The sequence below is a fragment of the Peromyscus leucopus genome, chromosome 23 (assembly GCF_004664715.2).
Source record: "Peromyscus leucopus breed LL Stock chromosome 23, UCI_PerLeu_2.1, whole genome shotgun sequence".
NCBI lineage: Eukaryota > Metazoa > Chordata > Mammalia > Rodentia > Cricetidae > Peromyscus > Peromyscus leucopus.
The window spans coordinates 43921470-43945806 of NC_051082.1; the positions used below are offsets into that span (position 1 = coordinate 43921470).

General features: G+C 53.8%; 1 protein-coding gene across 1 annotated transcript; it reads right to left on the bottom strand.

Moving 5' to 3' along the window:
* Nucleotides 1–4574: 4574 nt before the first annotated feature.
* On the bottom strand, nt 4575–23562 carry Znf316 (zinc finger protein 316). Its single transcript, XM_028890288.2, is given in 9 exon segments — nt 4575–8487; nt 16093–16206; nt 16650–16776; nt 17378–17469; nt 17606–17795; nt 17798–17987; nt 18349–18516; nt 20999–21285; nt 23393–23562. Coding segments are annotated over 6 exon segments (3027 nt in total). The 5' UTR covers nt 17963–17987; nt 18349–18516; nt 20999–21285; nt 23393–23562; the 3' UTR covers nt 4575–6148.
* Between the last annotated feature and the right edge of the window lie 775 nt (nt 23563–24337).

Consider the following 24337-nt stretch of genomic DNA (forward strand, 5'->3'; position numbering starts at 1 on the left):
AGGCCTTGTTTTATTGTTTGTTTTGAGATAAAATTGTTGCGTTGTAGCCCTGACAGGCCTTGAACTCATTGTCATCCTTCTGCCTTAATCTTCCAAGTGTGGGAGTACAGATATGAGCCACCATGACCAGCTTGACTTATGAAATTAACTTTTGGAAATAGACATCAGCTCTGCTTCCATTTTCTAATACAATAAGTTTCGTTTGGAGTACAAACTTGCACATAGATCACTGTTTACATTTGGCAATGTGTGATGTGATGTAAGGATCTAATTTTGCTTACTTTCAGATAATTATCCTGGTAGCCCATAACTTTTGAACAATTTATCCATTGTACAGAATACCACATTATTTATATATAAGACTCATCATAAATCTCCTATTTTGTCGCTCAGCATCCCCCACTCCCTATGTCCTTGTATAATTCTGAGTATGCTATATAACAAAAATTTGAAGTCTGGTAGGTGGTTTAGTTTGGTATTGGAACAAAAAGTTGGTAGTATATTTGTTGAGGTGGTGTCTACAGCAAGGCATGGTGGTGTGTGCCTGTAATTCCAGCACTTGGAAGATGGAGGCAGGGCAAGAGGTTCCGGCCAGCCTGGAGTAGATAGCCACATGCACAGTTTCCCACAGTTGTAGCATAACTTGACACAATACACATTTGTGTGTGTGTAGTGCTGTGTGCATGTGGAGGTCCAAGGTGGATACTTGGTGTCTCTCCATCATTACTTTATTTTCTGAGACAAGGGCTCACTGGACCTGAAGCTCATAGATGTGTGTCTAATTGGCTGGCCAGTGAGCTTCAGGGATCCACCTGTCTCTACTCACACCCCCATGATGGGTTACAGGCATGTATCATGCCCAGCCTTTTTGTTTTGTTTTTGTTTTTCAAAACAGGGTTTTTCTGTGTAACATTCCTGGGTGTCCTGGAACTAGCTTTGTAGACCAGGCTGGCCTCAAACTCACTGAGATCCGCCTGCCTCTGCTTCCCAAGTGCTGGGATTAAAGGCGTGCGCCACCATCGCCTGGCTTCCATGCCCAGCTTTTTACATGGATTTCAGAGATTAGCGCCCAGGTCCTCCTGCTTGAGACGCTTCACTGACCCAGCCATCTCCTCAACCCACAGTTCACATTTAAAGAAATGCGAAGATATGCTACCACCTGGACCATGGCGTTTGAGCCTTGGATTTGCCCTTCCTTTGTTCCTGTCATCTCTCACTCTACCCAATTGTGATCCAACTCTAGCCAGGAAGTCATGACCGGCCCCCCCCCAAAAAAAAATAATTATGGCAAGCTTTATAGAATGCCGCTACTTAAACAAAATGAAATGTACAAGGAAATTTCTCTCACCACAAAGATAACTATGAAAAATAAATTGGGTAGAAGAGAGATCTCAGTGTCTAAACCACTTGCCCTTCAAGTAGAACAGAGTTCAGGTCCTCAGAACCCATATAAATGCAAAGAGCATGTGGTGGTCCACCTGTAAGGCCGAGATGAGATCCACAGCAGGTTGGCTAGCCAGAATAGTTTTAGAGCGCTCTGGGTTTGATTGAGAGACCCTGCCTCAGTGAACAATGTGGGAGAGCAATCACAGATGATCCCAGACATCAGTTTCTGGATTACACATGCACATTAACCCAAATGTGTGACTGCAAACATGGAAACACACATGAAAGTAAAAAAATCCATCCATTGGATCTTTTAAAAAGTTCATTTTATTTGTATGTGTGTGCACACTTGAGTGTATGTATGTGCACAACATGGACAGAAGCCTATGGAAAGCAGATTTTTAGGTCCCTTGGAACCAGAGTCACACACGGTTGTTAACTACCATGTGATTGCTAGGCATTGAACTTGAGTTCTCTGCTCTGTTAACAACTGAGCATCTCCCCAGCCCCCTCTGTTGGATTTTAAGTTTATGATGCTTGTGAAAATTATGGGCTAACCAGTGTAGGCTTGTTGCCACCACCTGAAGCTGGAGATGGCATAGATGCATTAACAGTGTGGACGCAGGATTGCTGAGCAGGTGAAGCACTTTAGGAAAGAGTGTATGATAACAGACAGGCACTAAAGAACCTGAACTGGAGTCTTACAAAGGCCGTTCCTTTCTAGTCAGCCTTTTAGAGAAACATATTCAAGGTTCTTGGGCAATAGCTCAGTTGATGAAGTGCTTGCCATGCAAACATGAATCTGAGTTTGTTCCCCAGTACCTCCTAGGGCTGGTAAGACAGGATCCCTGGAGTTCACTAGCCTGCCAGCAAATTGGTGAGCTCTAGTGAGAGACCCTGTCTCAAAAAATAAGGTGGAGAGTAACTTAGGGAAATACCTAACATCAGCCTCAGGCCTACATACACATATGCATACATGCAAATATATTCATATACATATGCAATTTTTAAATTTTTGTGTCTGAACCATGTATGCAGGAGCCCTCAGAGGTCAGAAGAGTGGTCAGATCGCCTAAAACCAGAGTTACAGATGATTGTGAGCCATGTGGGTGCTGAGAACTGAACTTGGTTCCTCTAGAAGAGTAACCAGTGCTCTTAACTACAGAGCTGTCTATCCAGCCCCACATATTAAAAACAACAAAAAACAGCCGGACGGTGGTGACGCATGCCTTTAATCACAGCACTCGGGAGGCAGAGGCAGATGGATCTCTGTGAGGCCAGCCTGGTCTACAAGAGCGAGATCCAGGACAGGAACCAAAACTACACAGAGAAACCCTGTCTGGGGGGGGGGGGAGGATGAGACACACTTTCTAACGTGAAGTTGTTGAAAACTGTATCTGGAATGGGGAAATTAGATAGGAATATGAATGAAGCAAATTCTCATAAGTAGTTCTGTTGCTTTTATTTATGTGCCTGGGTGCTCTGTCCGTGCACCATATACATTCTCTATTCCTGCAGAGCCGGAAGGAGTTGCAGACAGTTGTGAGCTGCCATGTGGTTGCTAGAATGTGATGCAGGTCCTCTGGAAGAGCAGACAGTGCTCTTAACTGCTGAGCCATCTCTCCAGCCTCCTGGGGTTTTGGTGGTGGTGGTGGTGGTGGTTGGTTGGTTGGTTTTTGTTTTGTTTTTTAGACAATTCACAAAATATCCCATTTCACTCTGGAACTTAGAATGTGAGACCTGCCTACCTGCCTCCCAAGTATTATGATATAGGCATATGTCACCATGCACACCTCTACATGGTACATGGTACATGGGAAAAAAGCAAGTTGCTGAACAGTATATTCTTATTCTGAACCATTTCCATATAGACACATGCATATGAACAGGAACCCGGGTATTGGATGGGATGAGTGTTGTCAGGGAGATGAAGACGAACATGTTTTCATACTGTTGGAGGCTTTACAATTCATATCTAACTTAAAATGTGGGGAAAATCATGAACAAGGAAGATAAAACTTTGATATAACTTAAAATCTAAAACCACTTTATTATATAAGCAGCCAATTGGAGGGAGGGATGGAGGGAAGGAGAGAGAGAGAGAGAGAGAGAGAGAGAGAGAGAGAGAGAGAGAGCAGTGTCTAAAGAGATCAAGTAGAAAAATACATAGAAAGGCTGAGAAAACAGGGACGAGAGAAAAATGTAGAGGTAGGTAGAGTGAGAGAATGTCCAGGCATAATGATCCTCCAAATGTCACCTTTGGTTGGTCACATTTCACAGGTCACTGGAGCTCCACCCCTCCCCTTTATTTTGGCAATTATAGCATTGGGAATTCTCTCCCCCACAACATAAAAACCCCAGCTGCACAATCAGTGGTGAGCTTTATCAAGGAATTGCTTGGCCTTTCTCGGGAGACTAAGAACTGAGTGGTTATTCATCTTTATGTCTTATGAAGCATCTGCCTCCTAAGAGTCTGGGGTATTTTTTGCTTGTTTGTCTGTTTGTTTGTTTGTTTGTTTGTTTGAGGTAGTCTCTATGTAGCCTAGGCTGGCCTCAAGCTCATGGAGCTGAAAATGATCCTGAACTCATGATCCTCCTGTCTCCACCTCCTAAATGCAGACATGACAAGATTGTTCCACCATGTCTGGTTTGTGGAGTTCTACTGGGCAAGCAAGGTACCAACTGAGCTACATCCCCTGCCCAGCCTGCTTGTTTTATGAAGATACTAGTTTCCATTATTCTGATGCCTCAAATCATATCTGCATATTTTTCAAATCCATTGGGAAAAGATCCTATCACAGAGATTGAATAAGAAAAGCCAGCTTAAGGGGAGTTGTGTAGGAACTCTTGGGGTGGTCATGGCTTTGTGGATTTGGGGTAGGTGAACCTCATAGCACTGGGGTCCTTGAGAAAAGGCCAAGGCGGGTCTACACTTTGAGAAAGGAGACCAGATCCTCTCTTTAAACCTGGAAAAGTTAGCCAAATTAATCCCAGTCATGTCCCACGTGTGTTGTTCCAATTTATGGCAGTGTGAGGGGTCTCAACAAGACTTGGTGGGCACAGGGCAAATTCATGATATGCCATGCAAGAATTCTGGTTTCTCAGAAGTCAGAAAGGAGATGAGCCTTGCAGAGTGAGCATCCCTGAGGGACACTATGGTGGGGCAAAAGCAGAGTCCAGTCCCAAAGCTTGTTTCTCCATCTTTATTGAAGCTGGGTCCTCCTACCCACACCAGAGGGGCAGGGTGGAAACCGCTGGGGACTAGGAGGGATGGGGATGGTGCCCTCCCAGCCCACCCTGCCCTGGCTTTTTCTGAAGTTCATGTCCCAGCAGACATGGGAAGAGCATTTAAAAATGGGACAGAGGGGCCACTGCTGAGCAATCAGGACCCATGCCTTCCCACTCCACCTCACCTGGCCAGGCTAAGTTCTGACCATCACCACCCCAGCTCTTCTCCCACCCATGGACTACCCACCCAGCACCTAGCAGCCTGCATGTTAGCTCTTGGGCCCAAAGGCATATCTACACTACAACAAAGGATCTAGGTCTAAAAGGGAATGCAGGGTGGGTGGAAATCTCACTTCTTTAGCTCCCAGTCACTCTGGCCCAGTATTCAGGGAGGGTGGGAGGGGCTTGCATGAGCCACACCCCAGATGCCAACAGTCCAGGCTGTGCAAGGGCGCTGTGAGCTCAGGTCCATGTGATGCCTTAAGTGGACAACCACTGTGTAAGCCACCAATCCCTCTGTAAGCCACGGGCCCAGCTGTGGCAGAAACACTACCAGCTTGTACCGCAGGGTGATTATTACAGAAGCAGAGTTAAGAGGCTTGCAGAGGATGTAGGGCCCTTATTAAAAGCTGAGGGGGAAGGTTCCTGGACCCACCCCAAGGTTGTGAAAGGCTGAGCACGGGGCTCCGCAGCCACCTGCTGCAGCGGAGGGCGCTGCTAGGGAACTAGTCTGGAGACTAGGTCTGGAGGAGCCCACAGGAGGCACTCCAAAGACGTCCATGTGTGCCACTTGCAGCCACTAGAGAACCAACAAGCTTGGAGGGGATACCAATACCAAAACCCACCTTGTAGCCAGTGCTCGGCAGACCCGTGTTTAGGGGTTGGAGTAAGGATTTTCAAAGAATAAGGCTTCCAACTCCACGGGGACCTAGCCAACATCTGCAACCTGGCTACCCATTTGGTATCTTGCTTTTTTAACTCCTCCCCACAGTCTTCCCGCCATACAAAAGATGAAAATAAATACCCACAGTCGACAGAACAAAAGCTTTACCTGTTCGCACCTCCGTCCCCCTCCCCCGATTCTAGTGAGGCTCCTGCAGCAAACCATGTTCTTAAAACTTACTGGACACACTCAAGTGACCGGAAGACGATCCCCGAATCTCCTAGGGAGAATAGGAAGAAGCCAAACCCACCCAGAAACCCAGATGCGGAAGAGAGCAGCCAGATGATCTCTCTTGCCCTCTCCCGATGCTAAAAGCTTCCCTTCGCTGCCAGAAAGCCGGGTGACAGACTCCTAAGCTGGGCTCTACGGACCACCTGAATCCCTGAATCGGAATCCGTGATGGACGAATTGGCCTTGCCCGCTATCCCTGAAGCACAGATCCAGGGATGGGGCACTCTCGATCAGGGTGGCGGCCCGTGCGCGCCCAAGCGCGAGATCTGAAGCTCGGGGCGATGAAGCCCAGGGGCACCCAAACTTGGGAATCCTCAGCCCGCCGAGGAGCGGGGAAGCGCCGCGCGCTTCGACCAGGCCTCACAGGACGCTCTCCTCGTAGGCGCCCGAGGGCCCAGCGAACGCGGCGGGATCAGAGCCGAAGCTGGTTCCGCCGGCGAACTCGAGCAGCGTTCCGGACCCGGAGCCCGAGCCCGGTAGCGGCGGCGGCGGCGGCGTTGCCTTGGCGGGTGCCGGGGCCTTAGCGGCGGTGTTCTGCGCCTGCGCGCCCGCCTGCCCGCGGTGCGTCTTCATGTGAGTGAGCAGGTGCGAGCTCTGCGAGAAGCGCCGGCCGCAGTTGGCGCATGCGTACGGCCGCTCCCCGGTATGCGTGCGCTGGTGAGTCACGAGCACCGACCGCTGAGAGAACCGCTTGCCGCACTCTGGGCAGGGGAAGGGCCGCTCGCCGGTGTGGCCGCGCCGGTGCTTGGCGAGGTTGGAGCGCTGCGCGAAGCCGCGGCCGCAGTCGGCGCAGCGGAACGGCTTCTCGCCGGTGTGCGTGCGGCGGTGCCGCTTGAAGTCCGAGCTGTGGCCGAAGCCCTTGCCGCAGTCGGGGCAGCGGTGCGGCTTCTCCTCGGCGTGCGCCCACTGGTGCCGCGTCAGCGCCGCGCTCTGCCCGAAGCGCCGGCCGCACTCGCCGCAGGCGTAGGGCCGCTCGCCCGTGTGCGCCCGCCCGTGCGCCGTGAGGTGGGCGCGCCGGCTGAAGCCCGCACCGCACACGCCGCACACGAACGGCTTCTCGCCCGTGTGGCCGCGCACGTGCGCCGCAAGGTGCGAGCCGCGGGCGAAGCGAGCGCCGCACTCCGGGCACGGGAAGGGCCGCTCGCCCGTGTGCGTGCGCCGGTGGCGCGCCAGGTGCGAGCCGTAGACGAAGCTTTTGCCGCAGTCGGCGCAGCGGTGCGGCCGTTCGCCCGCGTGGTAGCGCTGGTGCTTGGCCAGCGCCGCGCGCCGCCCGAACGTCTTGCCGCAGTCGGAGCAGATCCACGGGCTCTCCTCCTCCGCCAGCGCGGCGGGCGCCGGCTCCGCCAGCAGCGACCCGACGGCGGGCGCGAACGCTCGCAGGCCACCATCCGCCCCGACGCCGGAGCCCGCGCTGCGAAACGGGTCACAAGCCAACCCCGCGCCCTCCAGAGTCAGCGGGGCGCCCAGCGGGGCGGAGAGATGGCGCCCATCAGCCTGCAGCCGTTCAGAGAACTCGGGGAACCCTAGTATGGGGAACCCGTCCGGATGCAGCCAAGACTTGGGGTGCATGGGGAAATGGAAGCCGAGCGGGTGCGAGGAAGGCCCTTCGCCCCCGCTCAGGCCATTGCCCATCTCACGGAACCGTCTGTCTGGCTCAGGGTCCTTCTTGCCGTCGGGGACAGTCGCCTCTGCCGCCGCAGCTACCACCTCCTCGTCCTCTCTGGCTTCAGCCTCGGTGTCTCCATCTGCCACCCCAGGCACGGGCTCTTCGATCTCCTCGGGCCTGGCCTCCAGTTCCCCCGGCTCCGCCGTGGCTACAGACGCGACTGCCATCTCCATCTCGTGGGGGGCCATCCCCGTGCCATCGCCGCTGCTGGGTTCCGTGCAGCCGCCGCGCCGGTGCCGCTGGAAGTCAGCGCGCAGGCGGAAAGCCTGGCCGCAGTCCGGGCAGCAGTGAGGACGGTCCGCGGTGTGCACAGCCTGGTGGCGGGCGAGCGCGGAGCTCTGGCTGAAGCTCCGGCCGCAGTGGAGGCACGGGTAGGGCCTCTCGCCCGTGTGCGTGCGCTGGTGGGTCACCAAGTAGGAGCGCCGCCCGAAGCCCGCACCGCAGAAGACGCAGCGGTAGGGCCGCTCGCCCGTGTGGATGCGCCGGTGTGTGACCAAGTGCGACTTGTAGACGAAGCGTTTGCCGCAGTCCGGGCACGGGAAGGGCTTCTCGCCGGTGTGAGTGCGCTGGTGGATGGCCAGGTGCGAACGGTACACAAAGCCCTTGCCACACTCCTCGCAGCCGAAGGGCTTGACGGCCGCGTGGTAACGCTGGTGCTTGGCCAGGCGCGAACGGTGCGGGAACACTTTGCCGCACACATCGCAAGTGGTCTCCGGGTGTCCGATAGGAACAGCCACTGCGGGAAACGCCCAGGGAGCCAGAAAGTTCTCCCCGGGCTCCCGGCCAGACAGAAAATGTTTAGCTTCAACCTCCTCGGCCAGGATCCCGAGGCTGCCTGGGTTGGGGAGCCAACCCTCTGGAGTCTGAGCCGAATCTGAGTCGTCAGGGCCCCAAGTCCCAGGCACGTCCCCCACACCATAGGCAGCAGACCAGAGCCCTGGGGGCTCGTTCTCTTCCTCTGCCATCTCAGCAAGGAAGTCCTCATCATCTTCCTCTTCATGGTCCTCTATGTCATCGTTCCAGAACCAGGCTCCTGAAGGTGAAAAGACAAGAGGATGATGGGACAGGAGCTTGGCAAGGAAATTGCCCTAAAATGCTTGGGACAGACCTGCTTTGGTCAAGTGTGAGGTGGTGCATGCCGTAGCCAATACTGGCCAGCTCCAAGGCAAGAAAGCCACTGTCAAGGACTTCATGGAGGCCCAACATACACACCTGGTCAAGAAAGCCAGGGTCTCTAGGACTTGCCACTCTGTGGAGGACGGGAGACCGCATGGTGGGTAGTGTATCAACAGGTTCTTGTGCACAGAAAAGGGCACTGGGTGAGAACCCAGGGCGCTGCAGTCCCCAGGGACCCAGCGTGGCACATCCAGCCATGTGCTCTGCCTGGAGGACCCGCCTCTGTGAAGTCTACTCCTCAGCATTTCTCCCTCTCCTTGCCTGTACCAGTGGCCAGGGAGTTCTCTTCTACTCTAGTTAGCAGAAATAGGACCGGCTAGCCAGGGAAGAGCCTGTGAGCTCTCACTTTTAAGAGGCCCCAGGAGCTGAGCCCGTGGGGTCCTGACTTCCTTTTCCACTGTGAGGTCATCCCCGGCTTCACTTTCCTGTACTCTGCATTTGGGAAACTCCAGGCCAGCTGAGACTGTTTGTGTACTGTGAGCACCCCTGGGACTTTCTGAAACTGACCCCTTCCACTGAGATGCACCCCGACTCATTCTTCTGCCCATCCTGGGGATTGTGTGGGCTCTGGAATCAAGTCTGTAGGGCCTCCTTGTTCAGGAAATGAGTGTGTAGACAGTGCCACCATGATACACCCAGGAGACATGGGGACACTGCCTGGGCCACAGTGCTCCCAGGTGTTCAGGGCATCCATGTGCTCTCTCTTTTTTTTTTTTTTTTTTTTTTCGAGACAGGGTTTCTCTGTGTAGCTTTGCCCTTCCTGAACTCACTTGTAGCCCAGTCTGCCTCGAACTCACAGAGATCCGCCTGGCTCTGCCTCCAGTGCTGGATTAGGCTCGCCACCACCGCCCGGCCCATGTGCCTCTCTTATTCATCATGCCCACCTTAGCTCTCAGCAGCTGGAAGGGCTGAGCTCCCCCCCTACTTGATTCTGAGGGCAAAGGTCTGGCCCATTTAGACTGCCAGTGGACCACAGAAGCCAGGGTCTGGGTATGGTGGTATTTTATTTGTGCTGAAATGTGATTTTATTTGTATGTTACTAAATAAAGTTGCCTTGGGGTCAGAGCTGATAGCAAGCCACTTAGCATAAGTCTGGCAGTGGTAGCACATGCCCTTAATCCCAATCACATGACAGGCAGATGTCTGTGTGTTCAAAAATACAGCCAGCATGGAGACACGCCTTTAATCTCAATACCAACCATAAGAGACCTGGAGGTCTGTATAGACAGGCAATGACGAGGAGGTCATGTGGTTGCATTTACAACGAATGAGAAGGCAGAACAGAAAGTCAATAAAAAGACAGACACTTGGGGGTGGGGGCACGCTTTATCCCAGCACTCAGAGGCAGAGCAGGCGGATCTCTGTGAGTTCAGCCAGCCTGGCTACAAGTGAGTTAGAAAGCGCAAAGCACGCAGAAAAGTTCAAAAAAAAAAAAAAAAAGACAGACACGGGAAGTAGGTCTCTTTCTCAGGGGAAGGAAGGCAGCAGCAGCGGGTGGTAAGAAGGCGGTCTGAGCTCTTAGCTACTGCTCTCTGACCTGTGGGGCTTTTAACGGTTAATAAAACCGTTCAGAATTACATCTACATCTGGGAGAGCCTGGACCACAGAAGCCAGGATATGGATCAGAAAGTCTCAAAAACCAGTGCTGGCTTCGCATGTCAAGTCCTGCACCCTATCATCCCTAGTTCTGCATATGAGATGTCAGTTCACAGGGGGTACAGCATAGTGCCACATACATGAAGCCAGAGAGAACTGTGAGGGCCTAACATGCTGCTGTTCATACAAAAAGACAAGAAAATCTTTATTTTTGCTTACTCTGTAACACTAATAAGTTTCCCACGATTCTAGTAAATGTATAATTTAGAAGTTTTAGATGGAAAATTTGCTTAAGCTGAGTTTACCTCCAGCTGCCAGCATGGCCACCAGAGTGACAAGAAGTGTCAGAAAGAGGCCTTGTTGCTGGCTGGATGCCCTTCTTTGTTCAGCTAGAACTTTCCAAACCTGGGAAGGCCGGAGCAGCACTGGGGCAGGGAGAAGCTGGCTGACAACCAGCAAGACATTCCTGAGGCTCTGGTGAGAGGCTTAAGTGGTTTTTAACTAGAGCCCCGTAAGTCAGGGGCAGCTGATGCTGAAGAACAAATACAATCCCCTGGACCTCTGAGCCAGCCTGTGACTCTCCAGGGTCTAGTTCTGCCAGGAGCTGAGAGAGTAGGCTGGCACTGGCCCAGAGTCTGGGACCAGCAGGACCGTCTGCTGTCTTAACGGACTAGCCCCTGCACCTGACTCTACCACACGAAGCTCTGTAGGGCGGACAATCCTGAAAGAGGCCTGGGGGATCTCACTGCTATCTCTGGAGCCGGCATGACCACTGCTCAGCAAGCACAAGGCCTGCGCTAAGCTCAGGGACGTGATGGAAGCCACCACCGATGCACGGGGAAGAACCAACCCCTGCAGCCCTGGAGAAGTCAGCTGGCTCCATCCCAAGGTGAGACCTCAACATCGCTGGGCTTCCGGGAGAGAACCCCAAGGGAGACCAGCTTTGGTTCCTCATTCCCTGCTTCAAGGTGTTTGCTCCAAGTTTAGAGGGCATAGCTGTGGAGTGTGCCGTCTCGGGGGATAGCCACTCCACTGGCGGACTTGACCCAGAGCTGAAGTCTCTGTTAGTCTCAGTCAGGCCTGTTGTGAGTATTGACACTCACACCTGGAGGGTGTGGTGTGTTCCTTAACAGCTAGAAGGCATTGGGAGGGGCAGCAATTCAACAGGTGACCCTGAGGGCCAGACCCAGACTCACAGGACTCACAGGAGTCGGGACCGGGGCTGCCTTGCACCTAACGTTTGCTGCAGAGGTCTGACCGTGGGTGAAGGGGGATTAAGTAGGCCTCCAGGAAGAGGCAGGGACTCAAGGCCAACTGTCTAGCCAAATTATACAGCATTGCCACAGGGACATCTATACAACCCATGTCCTGAGCTGGAGACACCCGGACTCTGGTGAAACAGGTTTCCTGCTCACCACAGGGAAAGATGAGAGGAGCTGGTGGAGGGGGAGCATGAACAAAGGATTCTGAGGGCCGAGGTAGTAATTTAAAACCCTCAGGGCCGGGCGGGCTGTCACCAGTTCCCATTTCTACAAATGTCACTCTTTATCATAGTGGCTGTTGGTGTGAGTCCTAGAGGTTTGTCCCTTTGAAGCATAATACTGGGAATTTATAAGCTCAAAACTAGCTTATTCCACTGCGCTCCACCCTAGGGGAGCTCCCATGGCTGATGTCCCCAATCTGCTGGATTCCCCAAGGGCTGCATGGGCCAAGCTGGGCCCTTTAACCAGGATCCTTTACTCCAGAGACCTGAGCAGGCCAGTCCCCTCCAAGACTGGCGGACTTGGAGGGAGCCTGTCAGCAGTTGCAGAGAGCCAGGGATCCTGACAAGGCATGGCAGGCACAGAGGTCCCCAAGTAGTATCTGTACCTGTCTTCATGCTCCCCATCATCTCCTCCACCTAGACACAAAACTGAAGATGAGCTCAGAGTCCCTTCCCTTATTGGGGACAGCCCCCCAAGGGAGGAGGCATACCAAAAGGAAGTGCCAAGTCTATGGATGTTGGCATTCTGGCTGAGGGCTTCCAGGGAGGTGTCTGAACTGCAGCCTGGGAAAGTAGCCAGCTTCTACACTGGCATCTGTCCTCTAAGCCAAGCTCTGTCCATGCTAACAGGTCTGGAAACAGGCGGCCCTTCTCCTGGGATGGGCACTGGGCTGCCCCCATTGCTGGTGAATGGCCTCTAAAAGACCAGCAACTCTTTGGCCTTGATGTCTTCATGGGTGATGTATGGATTCAACACCAAGGCCCGAGTATTAAGAGGAGCCAAGGCCTGCCTTTGTCACAGGGATTTAGGAGGAGTAAGCATTCCCTCACCCCATCAGAGCCTCCAGCGCTTAAATACCCATCAGCCCCTTTGCTCCAGATGCTAAGAAGCCAGCCTCTCTGCCAGATGTTCCCTTACTTCTCATACCTGCACTAGGTCCAGGGACCCAGGGAACGACAGGGCTCGGCCCCTTGTGCCCTGGCTAGGACTAGAGGACTGTACTACCCAGGTTCCCTCCAGGACATGGCTAAGTGAAACTCCACCCAGAGACCCTCAAAGGTCCCCAGTTGTTCACAGCTGTGCCAGCCCCTGCCTGCTAGGAGTGTGCATGCACTGCCCCTGGCTGAGAGACCTCTCCCCTCGTCACTCTCCCTATCCTGTGCTCATCTCTGCACGGCTGAACCACTAGGTGACTGACAGCTGCTGTATGTCCCCTGATGGATGCAACTGTCCGAGTGCTGGCAGTGTGCGCTTTGAGATCACTTGGGGCTCCAGACCCCCCGGCTATGCCTGCTTACTGGATTCTCAGGGCCTCTCAAACTACATCGCCATCTGTTAAACGTCAGAGTTTAAGCTGGTTCAGTTCTCGGTGTTGTGTTTCCTTTCTGTCCTTCACTTTCAGAAAAGGGGCCGGGAAGGTGGCTTGGTTAGCACTTGCCACATAAGTACAAACACCTGAGTTCCATTCCCAGCACCCATGTGAGAAGCCTGATGTGATAGTGCGTGCTTGTAATCCAAGAATAGGGAAAGCAGAGTTGGAAGGACTCCTGGGACTTGCTGGCCAGCCAGCCTAATCATCAAGCCCCAGATTGCAGTGAGAAACCAAGTCTCAACAAGGGGACAGCTCCTGTGTTGACTTCTGGCCTCCATGCACACCTGTCCACACATACCAAGAAAGGGAAGGGGTGGAGACTGCAGCAGAGGGAGTGGGGATCACCCCCCGCAGGGCCAGGTACTGCTCTGGCCAGCACAGCTTCTGGAGTTTGCCGAAAGATCAAGTGTTAGGGGAGGAAGCAGGAAGGACCTGTCTCAGAGCAAAGCCAAGCTCATGCAGACGCCGAAAGCCAGGGCAGCAGCCACTCGGGGCATGCCTTCTCCAGTGTGTTCTCTGCTTCTGTACAGACTGGAGGCAGGAAACAGGGCTGAGCCAGGGGCAGGGATCTCTCCAGAACCACGTGGTGTGTTCATAAGGACCCAGGACCCTGGGATAGAGGCTGGGTCAGAAGGGTAAGCTGGGTCAGAAGGACACTGTGGAGCGAAGAGTTGAAGGTGGGGGTCAGGGTTGCTAGGATACCTAGAGCACAGGCTGAAGGGCAAGTGGGACTCTGAGTATCTTATAGAAGATGGCAACACCTGCGTGAAGGAATGCAGCCGGGAGCCCACATACCACATACAGCTGAACTTGCAAGGGGCAGAGGAGAGGAAATTAGTGTCTTGTCTTACAAGACTAATTTGGAAGTCCAGATGGCCAGCCTTGGGACAGTTGGTGTCTGTCCTGCCAGACTCAAGCACTCTCAGTTCCCAGCTGCCACTGCTGGGCAGAGACAATGAAAGGCAAGGCAGACTGAGAAGGGAGGCAGACTTCACTGGACCCCTGGCTGCCCTCGGAAGGAGGACCTGAGGGCTTCACAACACCGGAGCTCCTCCTGCCCCTGCCATCTGAGTCCCCTCCGGGCAGTCATGTGGCATCAAAGACACGCGCTGGGGGGCTGGGGAGAAAGGTCAGTGAGTCAAGTGTTTGCCACGCAGGTACGACAACCTGGGCTGAAATCCCTAGAGCCGAGGAAAAGCCAGACACAGTAGCATGAGTCAAACCCAGGACCCTATGAGGGACAAAAGAATCCCTGAAAACTCACGAGCCATCTAGCGAGACTATGCAGTGTTGGGTAATAAAGGCACCCTGTCTCAAACAAGGTAGAAGCTGAGGACTGATGCCCAAGGCTGTCCTCTGACCTCACACATAAAGGGGTTTTGGGTTGTTTGCTTGTCTGAATTTTTTTTTTTTCTTGAGACAGGGCCTCACTATGTAGCTCTGGCTGGCATCAAACCCAAACAGATTTGCCCTGCCTTTGCTTCCTGAGTCCCCGGCTTAAGATAAAATGTTTTAAAAGATGTTCATGGGTCCCGTACCAACTGATAGTCTGCAGGCAGGGCCAGGCTGAGAGGCATCTCAGGCCACCCGCCTCAACACCACGGCTTGTCACAGAAGGCACAGAGCCACTGGCCTAGTTAACCGGTCCTCTCAAAGAGATTCCAAACCCCATCCAGGTACACAGCCCCACAGCACCTGCCGTGTGGCGTACGGAAAAGGACCAGACTCTTTCCCAGGACCCTTCGAGAGAATAGAACAGGAGGGCACATCTTGAACCTACACTCAAGAGGCTGGCCAGTGTTAGCCTGTTTCTAAGTGGTTTTTCTGAATGTGTCCAGGAATGGAACACACCTCCCACTTGGGTCCTCAAGAAACACTATTACCTCTGGGCTCGTCTGAAAGGAGGCTGAAGAGGTCTCACTGCCCCTCACTGAGCGGCTGTGAGGGCTCACAGGCATGTCACCAGAGTGAGGGTTGCTGTCTTCTCATTTTAATATACATCTATGATAACTCCAGATCAGTTCACTGTTCCACCCTGGCTAACAACACCCCAATCCCCAGAGGGACACCTCCAGGCAAGGGCCTCCATCACTCCAAAGTCCTAGTGAGACTCAGACCCCACGGCATATTCGATGTGACTAGGAGCCCAGCATGCTCAGGCTGGAATCTATGGGTTTAGTTCAGACTCTTTATTCTCCATATGAATGAAGTGGGGCTCGGGGAGTTGAACAGGCAGAGCCTGAGCCAGTGTGAGGCACCCAGAGAAGTCCACATTCCAATGTATGGAAATTTTCATTTTCCAGACACATCACCTCAGAACTCCCCCGGAAGCTTTTAACCGCTCACACAGGTCAGAATCTGAAGACCTGAGTTAAATCCCAGACTCATACATAGAAAAACAAAACAAAACTGGCAGCACACTCACTGGAGGGGCGGAGATGGAGCTCTGGAGGGTCCGAGAGCTCACTGGCCGGCCAGACTACTCAATTGGTGAGCCTCGGATGGCAGTAATACCCTGACTCAAAACACAAGCTGGATGGCTCTGGAGGGAGTGGACGGACTGAGGGATACCTTATGAAGAAATGGCCAAATGGGTGGAGAAGCCATACATTGGTTAGTCTGTGTGTGGAAAGCCACACTGACAGTCTGGTCGGTTTCTGTGCCAGCCTGACAAGTCCCCTCAGTTATAGAAAAGTGAAAACAAAACAAAAAAACCTCACAGATTCCAAGATGGGAACAACAAAAACCACTTAGGGTTCACTTAAGGTCTATCCCCTGGACCTCTGTGAAGCAGGACCGTGAAGACTCAGGAGGTGACAGCAGGGGACCAGCACACAGCAGCCTCCCTCACAGCACCTCCGGACCCCAACACGTGAGCATTAGCATCATCAGGGACGCAGAGGGACCAGGTACAGGTCTGCAGAGGGCTTGCCTTGGTAAAGACTCAAGCAGGACACAGCTCTGAGCAATCATGCTAGCAGAATCCCCTCAAGATTCGTCTCTCACTCACCCGTGTAGACGCCGGTGACAATGTCTCCCTCCTCAGGATGGGGGCTGTCTGGGACCCAAGGTTCTTCTCCTTGTTCAAGGTGGAAAATCAGATCTGGCTTGGGGATTGGGTATCCTACCCAAGAGAGGGAAAGAGAGCTGTATATGGGTGGCTGTCCCAATGGGCCCCAGACTATCTCTGTCCACACTCAAGTCCTCTGCTCTCTACCCTTCCAGGACCAGCCCTCCCCCACGACCTCTGCTCTGAGAGATCCTAAAGTCCATTCCTGGAAGCCTTGCCTTCCACGGCCGCTCTCCTCCTTCCATACCCCACCCCATACATCCTCACCTGCAGGATACCCACACTTTCTCCTCCCACCTAGAGGTTTCTAGGGCTGTGCAGTTAAGAGGCCAGAGTGGACCACCAGCTTCATAGCATGTCTCCACCTGCTTCGGACCCCTGAACCCAGAGGCAAAAATGGGCTGACTGCTCCAAAACCCAGGAGCTCAAGAAGCACTCCCTTGGACGGCTAAGCCCCCATAGCCCTCACAGCATACTGCCTCAGGGTCCTTCCTTACCCAAGGAGACCAGGATCCCATAGTTCTCCTGCATTACTTCCCGGTAGAGGTCCCTCTGGTCCACATCCAGCCTCTCCCACTCTTCCAAAGAGAAGTACACAGCCACATCTTCAAAAGTCACCAGCCCCTGAAGAACATAGAGCCCCAGGAGAAAAGCTAAGGGGACGCCCTGCCTCCAATACCCATGCCAGATAAGGTTAGAACATATAGTGGGCACACAGCCTAGCACCCCATTATTGATGGGTCCACAGGTGCCCAGACAATACTGCTGTCTCTCAGGCCTCTCGACCTGTGACAGGGACCCATCTCTTATCCATCAAACTCCGAGAGGGCAGAAGCCCTAGCAACTATGGCCCCTCCGATGTCACACAGACCAGTCCCAGCAAATACCTTGGCCACATCAACAACAGGTTGGCGATGGACAGCTGGTACCAACTAAACTGAGTGTGGGTACTGATATCTGACCCAACAGCAGAAAAACAGACCCTAGGCAGGGGATAGTCATCCTAGAAGACTCCAGCTTGACTTGGGAGTAGGATGGGGGCAGCCATGCCCAGGAACAGTTGAGTGGGAGGTAACCCGAGTACTCAGAACAACATAATGGCCTGGGAAGGGACAGAGACCTGGGAAAACAGAACCACATAAACCCTGGGCCTGGGAGCTAGAGCCACAACACAAAGAGGACTTAAGACCACAGCTGACCGGTGCATATGCGGAGGGCTGCTCACCTGTGTCAGGAAATGCTCGTCGTCTTCCTCTTCCTCCTCTTCCTCCGGGTCTTCATCCTGAATAGTAGGAGACACTCGGGAGGCCTGCAGGGCTGAGAGGAAGCTTGCTTAGGGCCAGTGGTACCTGGCTGGCAAGCAGGATGGGGCTCTCGGCTACTCCCATACTTCAGACCCAGGTCCAGTCTCAGCTCCATGATCCCCCAGCAGCAGTGGGGTCCTTGTCCTTACCTTCTCCTCGAAGAGCTGGCGACTTCACATCACCACCATTGCTACGCTGCTCCTGGGTCCCCAAGCTCAGACTCTGCTCCTCTGCCGGCACCTCCTCCACACTGTCAGCATCGGCATCGGCATCGGCATTGGCATTGGCACTGTCCTCTGAGCTGGCCTCCACCTCCACCTCCTGTACCTGTGTGGCCACTCCTCCTCTTCCACCACTACCTCTTCTGCCTGTTCCCCCTCTGCCTCCTCTCTCCCCTTCTCATCCTCATCCTCCTCTTCAGGGTCCGCATCGCATTCCGACCCATCTTCGGCAGGCTCCAGGTGGGTAGCTGGGGATTCTGGAGTAGTTTGAAGGGCAGCCATCATCCCTAGGAGAGAGCCTCCGTGTGGCCTGAAACACAGAGGCACTTCACAGGGGAGGCCACAAGGGCTGAGGGAGGACCACGTTCTGTCTGTTATCTCAGGCTGTGCAACTGACAGGTGGTTTACCCAGAGAGACCCCCCCCAAAGGGCTCCTCCCCACAATCCTCTGGGACATAGCTGCTGCTCTCTCTACCAGCAGCCATGTGTCTAGTGTGAGCAGCAACCTGTTCGTGGGTAAGTCACCCTCATGCCAACCCATCGATCCTCAAGGACCAGGAGAAGCATGGAGTACAGCCAACAGAGCCCCAGCGATCCATGTTTACTGATGGGTGACTGTAACCTACAAGGGGTAGCCTGTCCCACACAGAAAGCCAACATAAGCAGCTTACCCTGCCCTCCGCACACATGAGCCAGTTCAGGCCCACACACCGTCAGATCACTGGCACCTACGCGGCTGTAGGTGGCTGGGTGTGGCACAGGGCTGGAAAAGTGTCTTTGTTTTGTCTCTTCGGGGAAAGGAGAGAGTGCCCATCAGTCAGCAGCTCTCGGACCCCCTCCTGTGAGTCAAAGGAGAGACAGGGCCATGAGCAGGCATCACTCTGCTACCTGTCTTTATCTGACTCCAGGGGTGTTGTGAAAAATCTCAGCTGGTCAGGGAGGCGGAGTCCAGCTCATCACTAGGCCAGCACAGGTGACTGACACTCCTTCAAGTGCAAGGGCCAGAGACTAAGAACGGTTGAAATGTCAACACCTCAGAGGCTCACAGGGTCCTACTCCCCCAGCCATTCCACAGACTCAGTCCAGCTGTGCCTGGCCTGGAGCCTAGAGCCACGGACTGAAGGGAATGGCATCAGGGATCCTACAGCTACTAATCTAGCCTATGACTACAAGGAACCAGCCCAGTCAATCTCAAGGGCTGGGCAGTTATGTTTTCTTTTTTATTATATTGTATTTATTTGTGGAGTAGAGGTGCATGTCGTGGCAAATGTGTGGAGGTTGGGAGCAACTTGAAGGAGTCAGTTCTCTTTCCACCCCACTGGGTCTCCGGGATCAAACTCAGGCCTGATATCAGGCTTGGCAGTGGGTGCCGTTAGCTGTGGTTTTCACCAATTCATTCCTATGACTCTTTCCGCCATCATGTCATTCATGCACTGGAAGTATCTCAAATCTGAATGGGAACATTTTCAAAAGCAAGGCAGGCCACCCCAGCATGCTGGATTCCAAAAGGATCCTGAAATGCCAGGCCACACCAGACACTGGAGCCACCTCAGGGGACAGCATTGCCCCAGGACGCTTAAAACCAGACTGTGGCAGGTAAAGATGCCCAGGGCCATGAGAACAGTCAGAACACTGTGCCTGGTATTCCCAGGGACACACCTGAGCACCCTGCTGGGGCCAGGCTCACCTAAATCCCATCACCTTTCTGTTCAGACGTCTGCTTTCAAACCTATGCTCTGGGGGCTGGAGAGCTGGCTCAGCAGTTAGAAGCACTGGCTGCTCTTCTAGAGGACCTGGGTTCAATTCTCAGAATCCACACGGTAGCTCAAAATCATCTGTAACTCCAGTTCCAAGGGATCCTAGGCCCTTTCGCTGACCTCTGTGGACACCAGACATACAGGTAGTACACAAGACATACAAGGAGGCAAAACACTTACACACGTAAAATTAAAAAAGGGTTTTAATTAAAATCTACACTTTGGTACGGGGGAGGTAGCTCAGTCTATAATGTGCTTGCTTTGCATGAATGAAAACCCGAGTTTGCTCCCCTGAATGTAAAAGCTGGGCATGACAGTGCACACCTATGATCCCAGCACTGTGGTGGCAGGGACTGGAGCTTCCATGGGACTCACTGGCCAGCCAGTGTGGCCAACTCAGTGAGCTCCAGTGAAGGGCCCTGCCTCAAAAAACAAAAACAAAAAGTTGGACAGCAATTGAAGACACCTAGCATGACTTCTGGGCTCCACATACATCCATACACACCTGCACACACATAAACATGGACACACTCCACACACTATGAAAGTAAACAAATGAGCAGTCAAAAACAAAGCAAAACGAATCCCATTCTTTAGCAGCTAGAACTCTCTGGGCATCCCTGCCAGTGCCAACCCCCCAAATCCAAGGGCTGGGACTCCTGACATCCATAGTCCCCTCTGTTGTGACTGTCTGTCCTCCCCACCCCCAGCACTGTCTCAAACTAGATTCCGAAGCACACGGCATCAAAGATTGAAGCCACAAAACTAGGTCTAAGAGAACCATCTGAGCCCTCCAGGGCTCTTTGGTGTTGGAAGATGCCTGAAGGGTAAACACACACACACACACACACACACACACACACACACACACACACACACCTTGTGCTATCCTGGCTAGCACTCAGGGTCACCGAGAACACTCAGGGAGAGATTTCCAACCACCACCCACCTCAGACCTACTAGAGAAGAACTTTGCTTACTCAGGCCTCAGGCTATCGATTCAAGCTGAGCCCAGACACCCACAGAACTAACTCAGACTTCCTCAGGCCAGACTGTTGTCTGTAAGGATCCAAGAAAAGAAGAAAGCTGGGGCTGGGGAGTCAATTCAGTTAGTCAAAGTGCTCGGCCACACAAGCAGCTGTGGAGAGGGCAGGGGGAAGAAAGGCTGAAGTACAGCTCTGTCTATCTATAAACCCTGGGCAGTGCTGGCCAGGAAACCAGAATTGGTAAGGCTCAGGTTCAGAGAGACACTGCCTCAAATAATATGGTGGAAAGTGACTATACCAACCTCTGTCATCCACATGCACACTTGTGTATAAGTGTGCACAGAAGCACACACAAAACTGTGTACATACACTATACACAAAGAGGAGAAGGAGGAGGTAGAGGAGCAGGAGGTGGTGGAGGAGGAGAGGAGGAGGCAGCCCATCTTGGCTACTTCTCTTCCCAGGCAGCATCCACATTTTCTTTACTGAAGAGTATTCAACAGAAGGATGATGAAGAGTCTGCGTTTTCTTCCCCCGGACCCCTATGCCAGACACACAGTAGTCATTTCAGTACTTACTGAAGACATGGCCCGAAGATCTATAGTTAATGACATGGACATCGGTTTGTTTTCCGTTGTTGTTTTTTCAAATCGGTGTCAGGGCTCAACTGTCACACTCCACAACAGGCCAACCACTGACTGAGGGAAGGGTACATCAAACTAAAATCCACCCCAGAAGCAGTGGAGAGCCTCTGCCTCCAAAGAGGACAGTGGGTAAAATCAAATCCATGCATTAGCCTGGTGATGGTCACTGTTGCACACTTGATAGGATCTCAAACCACAGAAGAGAGACCCATCTGGGATGTCTGTAAGGGAGTTTCTAGATTAGGTTCATCGGGATAGGAAGACCCTCTCTGAATGTGGGTGACACTATCCCCTGAGCTAGGGTCTTGGACTGAATAAAAAGGAGCCAGCAAGCTGAGCACCAGCATCCATCACTCTGCTTCCTGATTGTGGATACAATATGACCAGCTGCCTCAAGTAATGGCCGCTGTGTCTTTCCCATCATGATGGTCTGTACCTTTAAACTGTGAGCCTAAGCAAAAGCTTCCTCACTTAGTTGCTTCTTCTTAGGCCAGAGCAAGGAGAAATAAACGATTAAAAGCCTCTAAGAGCCAGGTGGTGGTGGTGCACACCTTTAATCCCAGCACTTGGGAGACAGGGCCAGGCAGATCTGTGAGTTCAAGGCCAGCCTGGTCTACAGAGCGAGATCCAAGACAGGCACCAAAACTACACAAAGAAACCCTGTCTTGGAAAACAAAACAAAACAAAAGCCTCTAAGGTTACCAAATGGTGGTGGTGGTGCACACTTTCAATCCCAGCACTTGGGAGGCAGAGGCAGGCGAATCTTTGTGAGTTTGAGGCCAGCCTGGTCTATAAAGCAAGTTCCAGGACAGCCAGGGCTACACAGAGAAACTCTGTCTCGAAAAACAAAAAACTACAACAACAACAAATCCTCCAAAGTTAGCAGTCCATGGGAAGAGAGGGCAGAAGCCAAGAAAAAGCCAATGCTCCAGGTGCCCTGACCCAGGGTTCAGAACCAAAGTTCTGAAAACCAGTCTGACCAGGGGTAGGTCAGTTCATATTCTTACAACTCAGGCCCTAGGGGCGCCCCGCCTCCTTGGATATTTTCCCCCCAACACTCCCCCTCCCCTCCAGTCAATCAGTCACTAGAAAGCCTTTCTCCTCACTTCCCCTTGACCTCCCATCCTAGATCAGAATGCAGAGTCAAGTTCATGGCTTCATCATGCAAAAACACTCCAACCCTTAGGGCAATAGTGCTGCAGATACAGAATGGGGTGGGGCCCTGTCCATAAAAAGGGGGTGTGCAAAGGCACATGGTAAAGTTTAAAAAGTTAGGAACTCCAGAAGTCCCAAATCCAGAGGAACCCACGTGAAGGCACATATTTGTGTGTTCGTGCACATGCGTGCACACTTTCTAGTGACCTTCATTCCTGCTCAGTGGCCCCCACTGACTTCAAGGCCCTTCAGGACTTTTTGTCCAGGATGTCTTTCCCGGTTCACTACAATCCTCACCATCTGCCGAGTTTCCGGAGCCCCTACTCTCCAGGGTTGCTCCCGGAAGCCATCCACGACCCCCCAGATCAGGTTCCTAGCTAGCCCTCCAAGACCGGCCCTAGGGGCTACTGAACCAAAACAAAGTGCCGGTGCCACCCACTGAGGCTGAGCAGGTGAGCTGATCCTCGATGGTTCCTGCATCTCCTCTTTCCCTCCTTGTGTCCACATGAGGCACCCTAGATTCCAACAACCCGAGGGATGAGTTCCCCCACACATCGGGGGCAACAGACTTAGCAGACAGGAACCCAGTCAGCCTCCATTTGCAAACGAGACCAACTGGACCGCGGCCCCCCAATGTCACAAAGCCAGCTTTAGGGCTCCAACACAGGGTGCTTTCCTCCTCTCCCTCCCTCTAGAGCGGTTACCTAGGATCCATCTCATGCCTGGGCAGGAGTGGTGACAGCCCTCCTTGGAAGGTGTCTCCGGGTAGTGGGGGCGGTCCCCGCCCAGCTCCCGCCCCTGAGCTGAAGGAGGCGGCGCTGGCACCTTCCAAAGGTGCAGTGTATGTCGTCTCCGGCCCGCCCCCTCCCACGCTGGAGTCTATGACTCTGGGGCAGGGGGCGGGGGCGAGGGGCGGGGGGGAGTGTCAAGCCATCCGTGACGTGACGCGCAGGCCCAGGCCAGTATTGGGGGACTTAGGGGCCTGGAAGATCCAGCTCGTGCAACTGCAGCTCCGACCCCTCCAAACACAGGCCGCGGAGCCCCGCGATCGCCCCACGATCATCCAAGGCCTCCAGAGCCAGGGCATCCAGGACGGCCAGGCTCGCCGCCGCCACCGCCCCAGCGCGCGCGTCCCGCCCGCGCGCACCTGCCGCGTCCGCGCGCCCCACTCACCGCGCGCGCGCCCGGGGCCCAACCAAGCCGGAGCGAGACACGGACTCGGGGGCGGGGGGCTGTGACCACCGGGGACCCCCCCGCACTACACAAAGTGACGGCCGCGAGCTGCGCGACGGCGGAGGAGGCGGTGGCGCGTGGGCACCGGAAGTGCCGCCCGCCGGCCCCGCCTTGCCCGCGCCCACGGGGGGGCACTTCCGGTCATGGGGCGTCACGGAGCTCAGGGTGCAGACAGGGGGGCTGCCGCGTCGCACCCCCAAGTGCGTGAAGGATGCTCGTGGCTACCCATGATGAGCATCCATGGACTACCTGCTCCTCTCCCCTGCAAGAGATCCCTGCCCACCCTTGGAGATGCCCACGACGTCAAGCCCTAGCGAGCATCCCTTCCTTCCAGACCACGGCCTAGGTCCACTGCGGTGCGTGTCAGGACGCGTCCGGAGCCCGTCCCCTGTCCACAGGACCCTCCCTGGATCTCACGATGGTGGAGAAAGTGGTGACCCCTTGTGGATATCCAGGCAGCGGCAAGTGTCGGACCCTGACATGAGCAAGGGTGTGGCCAAGAGGTTGATCCCTCTTTGATGATCCACAGCTCCACTACAGCTGCCTTCTGGAGTCACTTGTGCGTGCAGGGACAGTGCTGACAAGGGTGTGGCAAGGAGAGGGTCAGCCTGATCAAGGCATGAGGGGCCCTGTGGGCTAGAACAGTCCAATGCACAGAAGGTTGTAGTTTGAGGCCAAAATTGAGTCCTGTTCTTCAACCCCCTGACCTGCCATCCCCTGATCTGGCATGAATATTGGGTAGTGGCCTTGCAATGGCCTCAGACAAGTTGCACCTTGACAGTCTAATATTCATGGCTATTCTGGTCAGTGCTCTGCTGCCCTACATGGGCCATCTATGTTCTGAAGCCCCTGGACCCTGAGCCTGCTAGCCACCTGAGCTGAGTG